Below are 13,395 nucleotides of genomic sequence, written 5' to 3'. Positions count from 1 at the left end.
ATATGTGTTACGGGTACCATTTTAGGTCCACCCTCGCCGTGAGCCCACATGAGCACTCCCGTCGGTGCGGTCGGGCTGACGGCGGGGCGGGCGTCGGTGGACTCCGCCGTCCCCGCCCGACTCCTTTCTGCCTTAGCTGTCCGGCAGCGAGGGGCGAGGGGCGCCTCGCAGCCGCTCCCGAGGGCGAGGGGGAGGCGGCCAGGCCGGGCGGGCGGGCGGACCCCCTGCGACCAGGGCGGCCGCGCTCCCAGCGGAGCCAGGGCTCCGACCTGGACCCGCCCCGCGCGCGTCGTCGGGCCGGCGGCTCCCCGGGCGCGGGGCGCCAAGCACGCTCCCGGCCGCGGCCGCGGCTCCGCGAGGCCCCGCGGAGGCCGGGCGGGCGGGCACGCGGGCGGGCGGGGCGGCGGCGGCCGGAGTCCGCAGGAATGCGGCGCCCTCGCCGGGGAAAGTTTCCCTGAGCATCTGGCGCGGGCGGGCGCGCAGAGGAAGGAAGCGCCGCGAGGAGGCGGGGCCGCGGCCGCTCGGGCGGGCGCGTCTCCCAACTTTAGTTTTGGCGTCCGAGGCGAGTTTGCGTCTCAGTCGGGAGCGGCCGCCGCCGGGGGAGAGAAAGGGAGGAAGGAAGGAACAAGGAGAGGAAACCGGCCGAGGGGGAAGGGAGCGGCGCGGGCCGTGCGGCCGCAGCTCGGGCCGAGGGAGCGAGCGCGGGCGCCGCGGGCCCCGGTCTCCGGCGGCCCCTCCCGACGCGCCGCAGGCCCGCGGAGCCGGGCGCGGGGCGGGGGCTGCGGGGCCGCGGCGCAGCCCCCGGCCCTGAGCGCGAGGCCAGCGCCGCGCCCGCCGCTTCCCCGCCGCGGCCCGTCGAGCCGGGCCGTCCGGGCGGAGCCCGCGCCCGCCGGGCGAGGCAGGAGCCATGGATCCCGGGCCGCCCCCGCCGCAGCCAGCCCCCCAGGGCCAGGGGCCGCCGCCCGCGCAGGCCCCCCAGGGCCAGGGCCCGCCGTCCGCGCCCGGGCAGCCCGCGCCCCCGGGGCCCCCGGCGGCGCCGCAGGCTCCCCCCGCCGGCCACCAGATCGTGCACGTCCGGGGGGACTCGGAGACCGACCTGGAGGCGCTCTTCAACGCCGTCATGAACCCCAAGACGGCCAACGTGCCGCAGACCGTGCCCATGAGGCTCCGGAAGCTGCCCGACTCCTTCTTCAAGCCGCCCGAGCCCAAATCCCACTCCCGACAGGTAACCGCGCCGCCCGTCTTCCCGTTTCCCCGCCGGGCGGGCCCCGGGCTCGGGGGCTCTGGGGGCTCCGGCGGGGGCGCTCGGGGGGTGTGGGCTCCGGGGGCGCCGGCGGGGCGGGGATGGGCGCGCGCAGGGGCGGGCCGGTCGGGGCGCCGCGCTCCTCTGGAGTCCGAGGCCGAGATTTGTACCCCCCCGCCCCCGGGAGTCCGTCTCGGCGGCTGCAGCCCCCGGGGGCCCGCTTCGCCTGCTCCCTTCGTTGCTCCCCCGCGGGCTCCCGGCGGAGTGGGGGGGAAGGCAGGGGCGGGCGAGGCGGCCGGGCCGCGGGGGGCTCGCACAATGCGCGCGCTCCCCGCACCTCCGCTCCCGCCGCCGGGCCGCGAGCGGGGGCGGCCCTGGCTTCCGCGGGCGGAGTCGCGCCCCGGGCCCCATCTCCTCCGGGGTTCCCCGGGCCCCCTAGTCTCCCCGGGAGGCACGGAGTCGTGCCCTCGTTGGCCAGCGTGGAGCAGGGCCGGGGCTCGAACCGGCCCGGGCGGTCCCGGGCTCTTTGTCCCCCTCCCCCTCCCGGGAGCACTTCTCCTCCTCGCGGCCCCGGCTCTCGCAGAGCACAGGATCCAGACTTTCCTGGAAGTTGTTTATGGAGTTGGGCGCTCTCACCCCGGCCCTTCCCCCTTGCGCTCTGCAACTCGCGCAGGCTCACTCTCCCCGAAACGCAGTGGGCTCACGTGCTGGCTTCCCCACGGCGGACGATTATTTACAGTCCGCTGAAATGCTTTTAAATGGGCCACATCTGCACGGCGCGCGGGCCCTGGGCTGGGTTGCACCGCGCCTGGGGTTTAACACAACCCTTTGATAACGCTCCGCAGGTTGACTCACAGGCCGAGTCCTGCCTAGTTCAGCTGTGATTAGAAGTTAATGTTTGGGAAGCGATGACTAATTCGAGGCTCGCCATTGCTCTTTAATTCTTACTGAGGATATGAACATGGCTGTCCCACATACACAGCGTTCGATTATTTTGTCAACGTGATCCAGCGTTGAAGTGCAACTTATATCATGAAAGTGTGAACATTCCGATCGGTCCCAGAAGATTTGTTTAGGGGAGATTTTTCTCTCTTTACTTTTTAAAAAAGAACTTGCTTCAGGCTAAACTTCAGCATAGGAAATTTGCCCAAAAGTTAATTGGTTTTCCAAATAACTGCGATGAAGTTAGTCCACTCGACTGTAACTTGAGCGGAAAGAACACTTATCGCCCCCACTCCCATCGCCCCTCCTATTTGCAGGCCTGTGATAAGTTCTCCTCCCTCAGACCAAGGGGTTTTGGGAACTCAGAAAAACTCACTTAACCTGCTGACAAAAACCTGGGTTAAGGGAGAGGAAGGAAAAACAATTTAGCTGCTTGCCCTAAATATTTCAGTTTGTAAGAAGTAGACTTAGGTGTGCTGCTTTCTCTTACCCCTGGAAATGAGTTTCCGGACTCGTGGGTAAAAATCTGTGTTGGCATTGCACCCCACCGTCTGCACAGCTATGCTGCTGGTTAATATGTTTCGAAAGCATAATACCCATAGGATATTGAATTCCCCATTTTGTGGCATCTATAAGCCGAAAAGAATTGCCATTGAAAATTGTACCTATTTTTCTAGTAAATGATTGCATGAAAGTTTGTATCAGCAGTTTATGGATTCATAATATTCACAATTTACTACAGTTTTATTTGTTTTAATGCGTTTGTTGACCAAGTGTGCATCTGTAAGTTTGACTTTTATTTCTGCTAATGAGTCCTAAATTCCAGTTTATTCTGATTGGAAACTCAGAATATATATGATTTAACATCAAGGCATAGGTGCCCTTGCTGATTGCTTCCAGTCTCTCTTCCTTGGTTTTATGAATCTGGGGAATTTTAACTTTTTGATAATCAAACCCTAACTCTAATTAAGGAATTTAAATAACTATATTTGCTTATGAATAGTATGAATGTGGGTTGTAAATACTGTTTTTCACAAATTATTGAATATTTGAATATAAGTTCATTTATTGCCTCATTTTTCCATCGTGGGGGGGAAAAAAAGCTATTACAAATGAGAAAACTTGAGGCTCAGAGAGTAAGATATTGTCCAATGTGTCAAACTAGCCAGGTTGGACTGAAACCCATATCTTTAGGGTCTGAGTTCAGAGTTTTTGTGCTGCTACACAGTTGTAAATATGTAAGTATGTAAATTCTTAAGTTACCGTTGTAGTTACATTGTTGACATCTTTATCATCTAGGTACAAACATATGGCTGGGTTTATATTTCATTCATTAGGTGGCTTTTAAAGAATCTTTGGATGTTTCTGGATCTTTTGCAGTTCTTAAAAGTTGTATAAATTTTGATGGTTGCTGTATTGATGACATTTGTCCATGGTGAGAAAAAAATGACACCTGTCTTGTGTTTAGGGCTTGAAAACAATTACGTAAAACTTAGTTTTGAAAAAAGGTGGGGAGTCCATAGTCATTTGATTCTTTGGGTTTTGTTTATACCTAAAACAGTTTAGAAGTTGGGAAAAACACCTACACTGCCTTGGCGTTTACCTAGGCTTTTAAAAGTATCCATCTGCAACCTGTGTTCCTCTGTGTTAAATGTTGAAATTTACCTTTGGTATTTAGAATTTCATGGCGACCAAATATCAGTTGGAGAAGTTTGCAAGGACTCTCTTTGAGAACGTATTTTAAGAAGTCTTTGTTTTCACCTTCCCGATAGGCCAGTACCGATGCAGGCACCGCCGGGGCGCTGACTCCGCAGCACGTGCGGGCTCACTCGTCCCCAGCGTCCCTGCAGCTGGGAGCCGTGTCTCCGGGGACGCTGACCCCCACGGGAGTGGTCTCCGGCCCGGCAGCCGCGCCGGCTGCTCAGCACCTTCGACAGTCTTCCTTTGAGATCCCTGACGATGTGCCTCTGCCAGCCGGCTGGGAGATGGCGAAGACATCTTCTGGTCAGAGGTACTTCTTAAAGTAAGTGGAAAAAGGGTGGGGGAATATTTTCTGGCACCAAGATACGATTTATTTTTATATTTTCCTTAATATTTATGTCAAGCTCAGTGATCTCTTCCATAATTATTTTTTTTTCCAGGATGGTACGACCTAAATACCTTCTTTGGGTAATATTTTGAAAGCTTTATGGATTCCTGGCTCATAGCCTCTTACTAAACTTTTTTTTGTGGCAGTTAGGATGTTCTCATTTTGAGTTTGTGCCAAACCTGTTAATTAGCCTAGCTCTAAACTGAAAGGATCCCATGAAGAATTTGAAATTGAGAGAATTAGGAGGCTGGCATAGTTTTAAGTATGTAGGGCACAACTTACCTTTTTAAACATTTTACTGGTAGAAAAGAACTATAAAAATAAGTACGACTTCCCCGGAAGTCTGATTGTACAGTATTTTAGGTGTGAGATGACGGACCCTTTAGCTGCAGTTTGATGTGTATTATCATTTTCTCCCTCAAAAAGCAAAGAGAAATATGCATTTTCATATTTGATATGCAGCAGTTCAGTAGCAAACTTCTTTTGAGCCAGCAGGTCTTCAAAATAGAATCCCTCTTCTCAGGGTAAACAAAAACAAGGCTATTGGGTTATTTGTTTTTCTCAGCCTTATTTTTTGTGTGTTTAACAAATGTGGCAAATTTTCATTGAAGCTGAAAAGATCAAAGTAGAATTTTGTTTCCTCTCACTTTGAAATTATAGATAAGACTTTAATATTTTTATTTGGCTTCTTTGGCATAAGTACAGAATGTTTCCTATAAGTAATTATAGACTGAAATTGATATTTTCAAAAAGTTGCTAAGTTCTGTTCAATCATGTTGAGATAATAAAATTAAAACAATCCAAGTTTTGATTGACATCTGTCTTTGACAGTTTACTCCCAAGGCAAATGTAACATTTATTCATTAGCTCAGATAATACAATAATAATAATACTGTTTTGTTGTATATCTTAATATTTTATATTGCCTTTCAGGGCAGGTTGTTAACTTTCAGTGTAAGATACAGTTTTGTGACAAGCTTATTTAGGAGAAAAGCAGAGGGAAAAGTTTGATCTTGAAAAGTTTCTGCAGTTTTTTGCCCCCCTTTCCTGCAACTTTTTTCTTTTTTAAATCGTTTTCTGGTGTCCCGGTATCCATTTCAGAGGGTCAGGTTTCAACCAGAACAATAAAGAGCCTGAGACTGGAAGGTACACACAAGTCTGGCAAACTCATCTGCATGAGCAAGATCATTTGTTCTGAAGCAGACATCCACAGTAAATGATTGAAAGAGTTGCTCGCTGTGAGGGATGTGTCTTGAAGGGAAAAGGAGTGGAAACAAACCAGGTTGTTAGGAAAAAGAAAGGCTGTACTTTTCTGAAGCTCTCCCTGCTGGGTCGCATGCTGACCTGGGGAGATTTTTAAACAGTTTAATAGCCGGCTTGCCTCTCTTCTTTGGTTGATGTTATAGCTGCAAGTCTGTGATTAAAGAGCAACATTTATGCTCCCCTTTTCGTCTTTTGTATCTTGTAATAATTGCTTCGAGGTGACATCTGCCTACATTTTTATGTATGTACATTTAATAATCTTTTTGTTTTGACCTGAAATGTTCTGTATTTTATTTTTTAAAGTTTCCAGTGCTGCTTTCTTTGAGAAAGTGTCTCTCTCAGAGGTGGATTAACAAAGGAAACACGTACACCCCCCACCCCAAACACCCCACTCAAGTGAGCCTCTGGCGAAGGTAAACCAGGACAGAATGATCTGAAAATTACGCCATATGGGTAGTGGTTTCCATGGAAAAGAAAAACTGGAAAGAAGATAGATTAGCATGATTGTTTTTCAAGATTTTTGAGAGATTCTCACTGGAAGTAAAATTAGGTTTATTATGTGATAAGAATCGTGAAAATTTTTGACTCTGTGGAATATTTGGCTCACATCAAACCTTCAGAAATAAAAAGGTGTCCCCTTATGATTGATCTTGGTCAGTAAAAGTCAGCAAAATCATGGGTTAGTTGGCACACATCAGGAATTACAGAGAGGGCCCCTCAGCACTGGCTGTGGAAGTTGGATGTGGACTTAGAAATTTAGTATCTTCTAAAGGATCTGCTTTATGAGCAGTGTGGAAGTTGGAGAAGAGTTATAGAAAGATTAGTTCACATCCAGTTGGTAGCTATTTCCATGATGTCGTGGGGCATGTGAGTTGTCCTAAACAACTTATTTTTGTGTGTTGCACAGGAAATGAGATTAGTATCTGCCTTGACTTAGAGTTGAAGGTAATAAATGAAGTTTTTGGAGCAGGATTGTTATTTGTCGAAGTTCATTTTTATTCTGGGTTTGATATTTTAAAGTCAAGCTCTCTTTGCAATGAGCAGCACTTTGCTCTTGTGTCTAAAGAAGATTCTTATTGCTGGCTAGATGTAGAATGAAGATTTAAATTAGAGACTTCACACTCATTTCAACAGTGAAAGCTGCACCTTACTATACATTTTTTAAGATACTTATTGGCCCTAATTTTAAGTTACAAAGTATATAATATGTTGAAATACACACTTGGCATGGAGAAATCTGACCATAAATGGTCTAAATTTGCAAGATGATATAATTTAAAACTTAGAAACATTTACTTTGGAAGCAACTGATTATTGTCTTGTGACATTAGATAAATGACTTTGAAGTTAGTTGGCCCATCCTGTTGTTTCAAGGCAGCATAACTAGGGAAGGATTACAGGCAGGCAGCTGTTGGGACTTTTAAAGCCCTGCCTCCATCAGTGAGATTTTCTGGAGAAGACTGATGCCTTAGGTTGGCAAGTGATAAGGTGGAAGTATGGTCCTAGCTGTTTATCAGTGACACATACTCAGGTTCTGGTATGATAATGAAGTATTTTAAGTTTAGTCTGCGTACTAGGTATAATATTTGTTCTACTGAGTTTACTGTTTAAAACTAATTCCTTCAAAATTGTGTATTGAGCTTTAAGAGAATTCTTTTATTGCTTTGAGAATTACTGCTTTCTTCATCTGTCTTACAGTTTTCCTACAGGAAATAGTTCTTCAAGTAGTTGGTCAACAACTTCCTATTTCTTTATAAGCTGCTGAATAACTTCCTGAATTAGAATTCTATATCTCTGGTTACAAGAGTGTTCTTACTTCTCCAGTTTGTTTTATTGACTCTAATGCTCTGTAACTGTTATGACATACAAAGAACTTCTTATGTAAAATGTAGCATATAAGAACTTATAATTTGATATAAGAAGTCTCATCCAGTGATTTTAAAAATGTGTAGATTTTCATTGTTTTAATAATCTTCTAATTTTTAAGAGGTCATTTTGTTTCATTTCTGTTTTCTTATCATTTTCTAAATAATGGGACTCTGTTTTTAAACCTTGAAGATTCAAGGTTTCTTGTGGCTGTGATTTTATTAACAAGTATATTGAGTATCTTGATTCACAGTTTTAAAAGGTATCTTTTCAGAGATTTTTGACATTCCACAGCATAGAAATTAGCCCATATTCCAACATTAAATGAAGTTGCCTTCTAGGTGTTATTAATTGTTGTAAGTGATTGGAGTCTTTTTTTTTGACCCTTACCTTGTTTTCGAAATGAATGTTCCTCTAACCCTAAGTAAAGCTACTTCAAACATGCGTCAATTAAGGAGACATATTATCAATTAAATTGTTTCTTGTTATAATAATTTGATCTTGCATCTTGTCCCAAACACTTAGAAGAGTATGAACACATATATTGTGTATTGCTACTGTAATAAATATTAGGTGTTTTTAAAAGGAACAGTTTTATTGAGAGGCTAATCTGCTCCTTTGGTTTCTTGCTGTATCAAATGTAACCCAAATGATTTCCCTTTAAAAATGAAAAGCCTGTGATACTGCCCTTAACTGTTGATTAAGCTGCAAAAAAACAAAACCCAGAAAAGCGGGGGGTGGGTGGGGGTGGGGGGGAGCCCACAAACAGTTGAAATTGCAGTCACAAAATATTCCCTAATATAATATTGTAAGTCAATTGTACTTTAGTTTTAAAAATCCCCACAGAGTTACTTCCCTGTCTGCGGGGATGGCCAACCTACCCGCCTGTCTCGCTGATTGAGACTGAGTGGAGAGAGATGAAAGCACACCCTCAGCTCTCAGGAAAAATGCTTCCTTCTGCTCAGTGGGTGGGCACCCCAGGAAGAATGGCCTGCCGTGCCACAGATTTAGGCAGGAAAACGCCGGCGAAAGTGTTGAACATGGTGGTAGGGAAAAACAGTTGGAAGATGGTGAGTGTGACAATAAATAGAACATAGAACTTACTTTCCTAAAAATAATGAGTATTGTCAGTGTGAACTAAGACAAGTACTTGATCTTTATTAAACTAGAAGTTTAATTGCAGCAAACTCAGTTAGCTGCAAGATGGTAGGCAAATTTTCTTTAAAAAGTAACGTTAAGAGTATTTCTCCCCTGAAGCTTCATGTTAACTGTAGAAAAAAGCCTGGGTGATAGTCAAATAGTTGAAACTTTTAAAACTTTTTGAAACCCTGAGATCAGTCCTCGTTAGTAATATAGAAAAGTATGTTTTACATTGTAGTTGGAAAAATAGCATCTTAAGATAGTAATGCTAGTATGACTCTGACTTTCATTTTACCTTCAGATTTTTGGGAAGATGTAAGCTTTAAATGTAATCTATTTGTCAAAATATTTGTGAAGTTTGGACTTAGGGCAAATCAAAGTGAAGTTGTTTTAAAAATCCGTTGTTAAGGGTTAAGATTATTCAAACTTAATTTGCTACCTTAAGTGATAGTATAATTTAGCCATTAATTATGACTTGAAAGTTTAATAATAGTTGAGTAGCACATATAAAAGAAAGTCTTAAAGAGCTGTGTGATTCTATAACTATGGTTACTAAGTGATGCAGGTTTTACAAAAAGGGCTTCTGATTCGCGGATTAATCAGAACTTCAAGCCATGAAAAGGACATTTCTGTTTTTATGAAGAAGAATTACTTCATGGTTCTGGATGCTCAAGTACTGTAGCACAAAGTTTCCTGGGAACAGTACTGCCCCCGTGGAAGCACTTCTATTTGCGCAGGGCTTGACCCCTTCTGAAAGCAAACAAAAGAAGTTTGGTATAAATCACAATGGTCTTTTTCTTCCCCCTTCCCTTTAATATTTTTGACAAGAAAAAGTGGTCGGTAGTTTAATCCTTATTTGGCGCTTAGCATGAAAAGAATCACAGTCTTTAACACATCAAGTGATAAGATGATGTTTCTCTGAATAGTGTTGGAAATTAGCAAAATGAATAGAGCTGTCTATTTAAAATATTACTATTTCCTTCTACCAAATATTTTCAGTGTTTTGTTTGTGGTTAGTACTATTACCTACTTATTTTCACTTTAGTAGGCTTTTTCTCTGCACAGGATAGTGTTTCTCAATAGACTTAGCAAATTTTTCAACTAAATTTTGCTTTGAGGGTGGTGAGGGTACAGTTTGTTAGAATCTCCTTCTCTGCTCTGGCAATTTCTTACTTAACCTAAAGTGAGGAGACTTAAAGTAAGGTCTTTGTTTAACCAATAAATATGTTTAGAGAATGAGCTTTTTGATACATGCATGAAGACTTGCTGTAGACTAGTTGATCTGGGCTTTAGAGTGAAAGTGTCTTTCTTCAGAGTGCTACTTTGAGCCTTCACACAGTTGATTGTGTATTTAGAAAGTTGCCTGAAATTTTAACTTCTCACATATCCTGAGGTGACTATAGTATGAAGTAAGGTTTGAGGAAAGAACTTAGTAAATCCTGTCATCTAGGAGGTAGGGGTAAGAGGTGGATTTTTTTTTTTTTTTTTTTCTGTAGAATCATGAATGTGGGGTTCCTTTGTTTTATATTTATAAAACTGTCCTTCCTTCCTTTGCTTCTTCTCCCATGTATCTGATTTTGTGGACTTTTAATGAAAGTATTTTTTAAATTATGAAAGTAACACATGTTCATTAGAGAGAATTGAAAAATTCAGGAAAGAATAATGTTAGGAAGCACTAGATTTCTGCCAGAGAAAGAAGATTGAAAATTCGTTCATGTTTATATAGCATCATCTGTAAATATATATTTTGAAATTTAATTTTAGGGGAGTAACATATACATAGATTGAGAAAATCCCTTGCTGCTGTAAGGGTCATAAAGAAAAGAGCAGTTTTAACAGAACTTTTCTTTATCTCTGACTTACATTCTCCAGAGGCAAACACTTCCAGTTCTTCTGAGATTTTCCCCCTTTTAAAAAATTATGTATTTATAAAATATGCTATACTACCATTTACAATTTTTTCTGCACCCTCTAAAATTCCCCTTTCCTTTACCTTGCCACTATAATTGCTAAAACTATTTTGCTAGTATTCTTACTAGTATTGTTAAGACTCTAGGGTTTGCGTACAGCCGAGTTGTATAATGTAATGTGATTTTCTGAACAACTTGGATATTCTCTTGGAATTGTTAAGTGTCTCATTTTTCTCATTTGTATTCCTGTTGCTCTTTTGGCCCCTTGGGGACATCCCTGAACCTTTTGTCTTCCTGCCCTGCGCTAGATGGGTTGCTTTCAGCTTGCTTCAGAGTCATCTTACTAGGACTTTGCTTCACTCTCAGCCTGGCAAGTCCCTGTATCACTCTTCCTGGTTTGATACCCTGTTTGCTATTTTTCTCTTTCTTGATTTACTCACTCTTAGAGATGAACTTTCTCAGGCATTTGCTGAGAAAAAGGTTGTAGGTAGCTAACTTGAGATCTTTTATGTCTAAAAGTGATCACACCATCGTGATTATCTGGGTCACGAAGATCTTTTTTTTTTTGTACCGTTCTTCTGTGTATTCTTGCCATCTCTTCTTAATATCTTCTGCTTCTGTTAGGTCTATAGCATTTTTGTCCTTTATGGAGCTCATCTTTGCATGAAATGTTCCTTTGGTATCTCTGATGTCTTTCCCATTCTGTTGTTTTCCTCTATTTCTTTGCATTGATCACTGAAGAAGGCTTTCTTATCTCTTCTTGCTATTCTTTGGAACTCTGCATTCAGATGTTTATATCTTTCCTTTTCTCCTTTGCTTTTCGCTTCTCTTCTTTTCACAGCTATTTGTAAGGCCTCCCCAGACAGCCATTTTGCTTTTTTGCATTTCTTTTCTATGGGAATGGTCTTGATCCCTGTCTCCTGTACAATGTCACGAACCTCATTCCATAGTTCATCAGGCACTCTATCTATCAGATCTAGGCCTTAAATCTATTTCTCACTTCCACTGTATAATCATAGAAAGCATCACTATGAACAAAGCTAGTGGAGGTGATGGAATTCCAGTTGAGCTATTCCAAATCCTGAAAGATGACGCTGTGAAAGTGCTACACTCAATATGCCAGCAAATTTGGAAAACTCAGCAGTGGCCACAGGACTGGAAAAGGTCAGTTTTCATTCCAATCCCAAAGAAAGGCAATGCCAAAGAATGATCAGACTACCGTACAATTGCACTCATCTCACATGCTAGTAAAGTAATGCTCAAAATTCTCCAAGCCAGGCTTCAGCAATATGTGAACCGTGAACTTCCTGATGTTCAAGCTCGTTTTAGAAAAGGCAGAGGAACCAGAGATCAAATTGCCAACATCTGCTGAATCATGGAAAAAGCAAGAGAGTTCCAGAAAAACATCTATTTCTGCTTTCTTGACTATGCCAAAGGCTTTGACTGTGTGGATCACAATAAACTGTGGAAAATTCTGAAAGAGATGGGAATACCAGACCACCTGACCTGCCTCTTGAGAAATCTGTATGCAGGTCAGGAAGCAGCAGTTAGAACTGGACATGGAACAACAGACTGGTTCCAAATAGGAAAAGGAGTACGTCAAGGCTATATATTGTCATCCTGTTTATTTAACTTCTATGCAGAGTACATCATGAGAAACGCTGGACTGGAAGAAACACAAGCTGGAATCAAGATTGCCGGGAGAAATATCAATCACCTCAGATATGCAGATGACACCACCCTTATGGCAGAAAGTGAAGAGGAACTCAAAAGCCTCTTGATGAAAGTGAAAGTGGAGAGTGAAAAAGTTGGCTTAAAGCTCAACATTCAGAAAACGAAGATCATGGCATCCGGTCCCACCACTTCTTGGGAAATAGATGGGGAAACAGTGGAAACGGTGTCAGACTTTATTTTTCTGGGCTCCAAAATCACTACAGATGGTGACTGCAGCCATGAAATTAAAAGACGCTTACTTCTTGGAAGGAAAGTTATGACCAACCTAGATAGCATATTCAAAAGCAGAGACATTACTTTACCAACAAAGGTTTGTCTAGTCAAGGCTATGGTTTTTCCTGTGGTCATGTATGGATGTGAGAGTTGGACTGTGAAGAAGGCTGAACACTGAAGAATTGATGCTTTTGAACAGTGGTGTTGGAGAAGACTCTTGAGAGTCCGTTGGACGGCAAGGAGATCCAACCAGTCCATCCTGAAGGAGATCAGCCCTGGGATTTCTTTGGAAGGAATGATGCTAAAGCTGAAACTCCAGTACTTTGGCCACCTCATGTGAAGAGTTGACTCATTGGAAAAGACTCTGATGCTGGGAGGGATTGGGGGCAGGAGGAGAAGGGGACGACAGAGGATGAGATGGCTGGATGGCATTGCTGACTCGATGGACACGAGTCTGAGTGAACTCCGGGAGTTGGTGATGGACAGGGAGGCCTGGCATGCTGCGATTCATGGGGTCGCAAAGAGTCAGACACGACTGAGTGACTGATCTGATCTGATCTGATGTCTATAAGTATCTTTATCTGTTGGCATCTGAGGGCAGTTTGGTTGTAGAACTCAAGCTATTTTCCATTAGAGTTTAGAAAGTAATACTCCATTTTATGCTATCTTCTTATTGAACAGTTAAACCCTATTTGCTTTCTGCGGTGATTTTAGGTTTTTCCCCCCCTTTACTTTTGGTTGGTGGGGGACATCTTAAAGTTCATAGTATGCTTTGGTATGCACTTTTAAAAATTCATTGTAAAAATCATGTTGTTTGGAAACTCAGTCCTCAGTGTGAATGGTGCCCTTCAAAATTTTGCAGTGTAATTTCCCTGTACTTTGCTCCTGGGGTCTTTTATTATTTCCTGGATAATTTCTTCCAGTCTTTTTCATGTCTTCTCTGTTTTTGGAATTCCTGCCAGTCAGAATAGCTCTTGAATTTTCTTATCTTTTCT

The 13,395-nt window shown here is 43.8% G+C and overlaps 1 protein-coding gene across 12 annotated transcripts in view; it reads left to right on the top strand.

Annotated features, from left to right (window-relative positions):
- The first annotated feature begins 826 nt into the window (after positions 1-826).
- YAP1 (Yes1 associated transcriptional regulator) overlaps positions 827-13,395 on the top strand; it is a 134,815-nt gene continuing 122,246 nt past the window's right edge. For 7 of the 12 annotated variants that reach the window (XM_061440122.1, XM_061440114.1, XM_061440116.1 and 4 more), the window contains exons 1-2: positions 828-1,225; positions 3,958-4,208. In XM_061440122.1, coding sequence (XP_061296106.1) covers positions 908-1,225; positions 3,958-4,208 — 569 coding nt within the window. In that variant the 5' untranslated portion in view covers positions 828-907. Of the gene's footprint in view, positions 1,226-3,957; positions 4,209-13,395 lie in introns of all 12 variants that reach the window. The other 5 variants (XM_061440120.1, XM_061440121.1, XM_061440119.1 and 2 more) reach the window with 2 other exon arrangements.

This window comes from Bos javanicus, chromosome 15 (genome assembly GCF_032452875.1).
Source record: "Bos javanicus breed banteng chromosome 15, ARS-OSU_banteng_1.0, whole genome shotgun sequence".
Taxonomy (NCBI): domain Eukaryota; kingdom Metazoa; phylum Chordata; class Mammalia; order Artiodactyla; family Bovidae; genus Bos; species Bos javanicus.
This window is presented reverse-complemented; position numbering and strand designations above follow the sequence as displayed.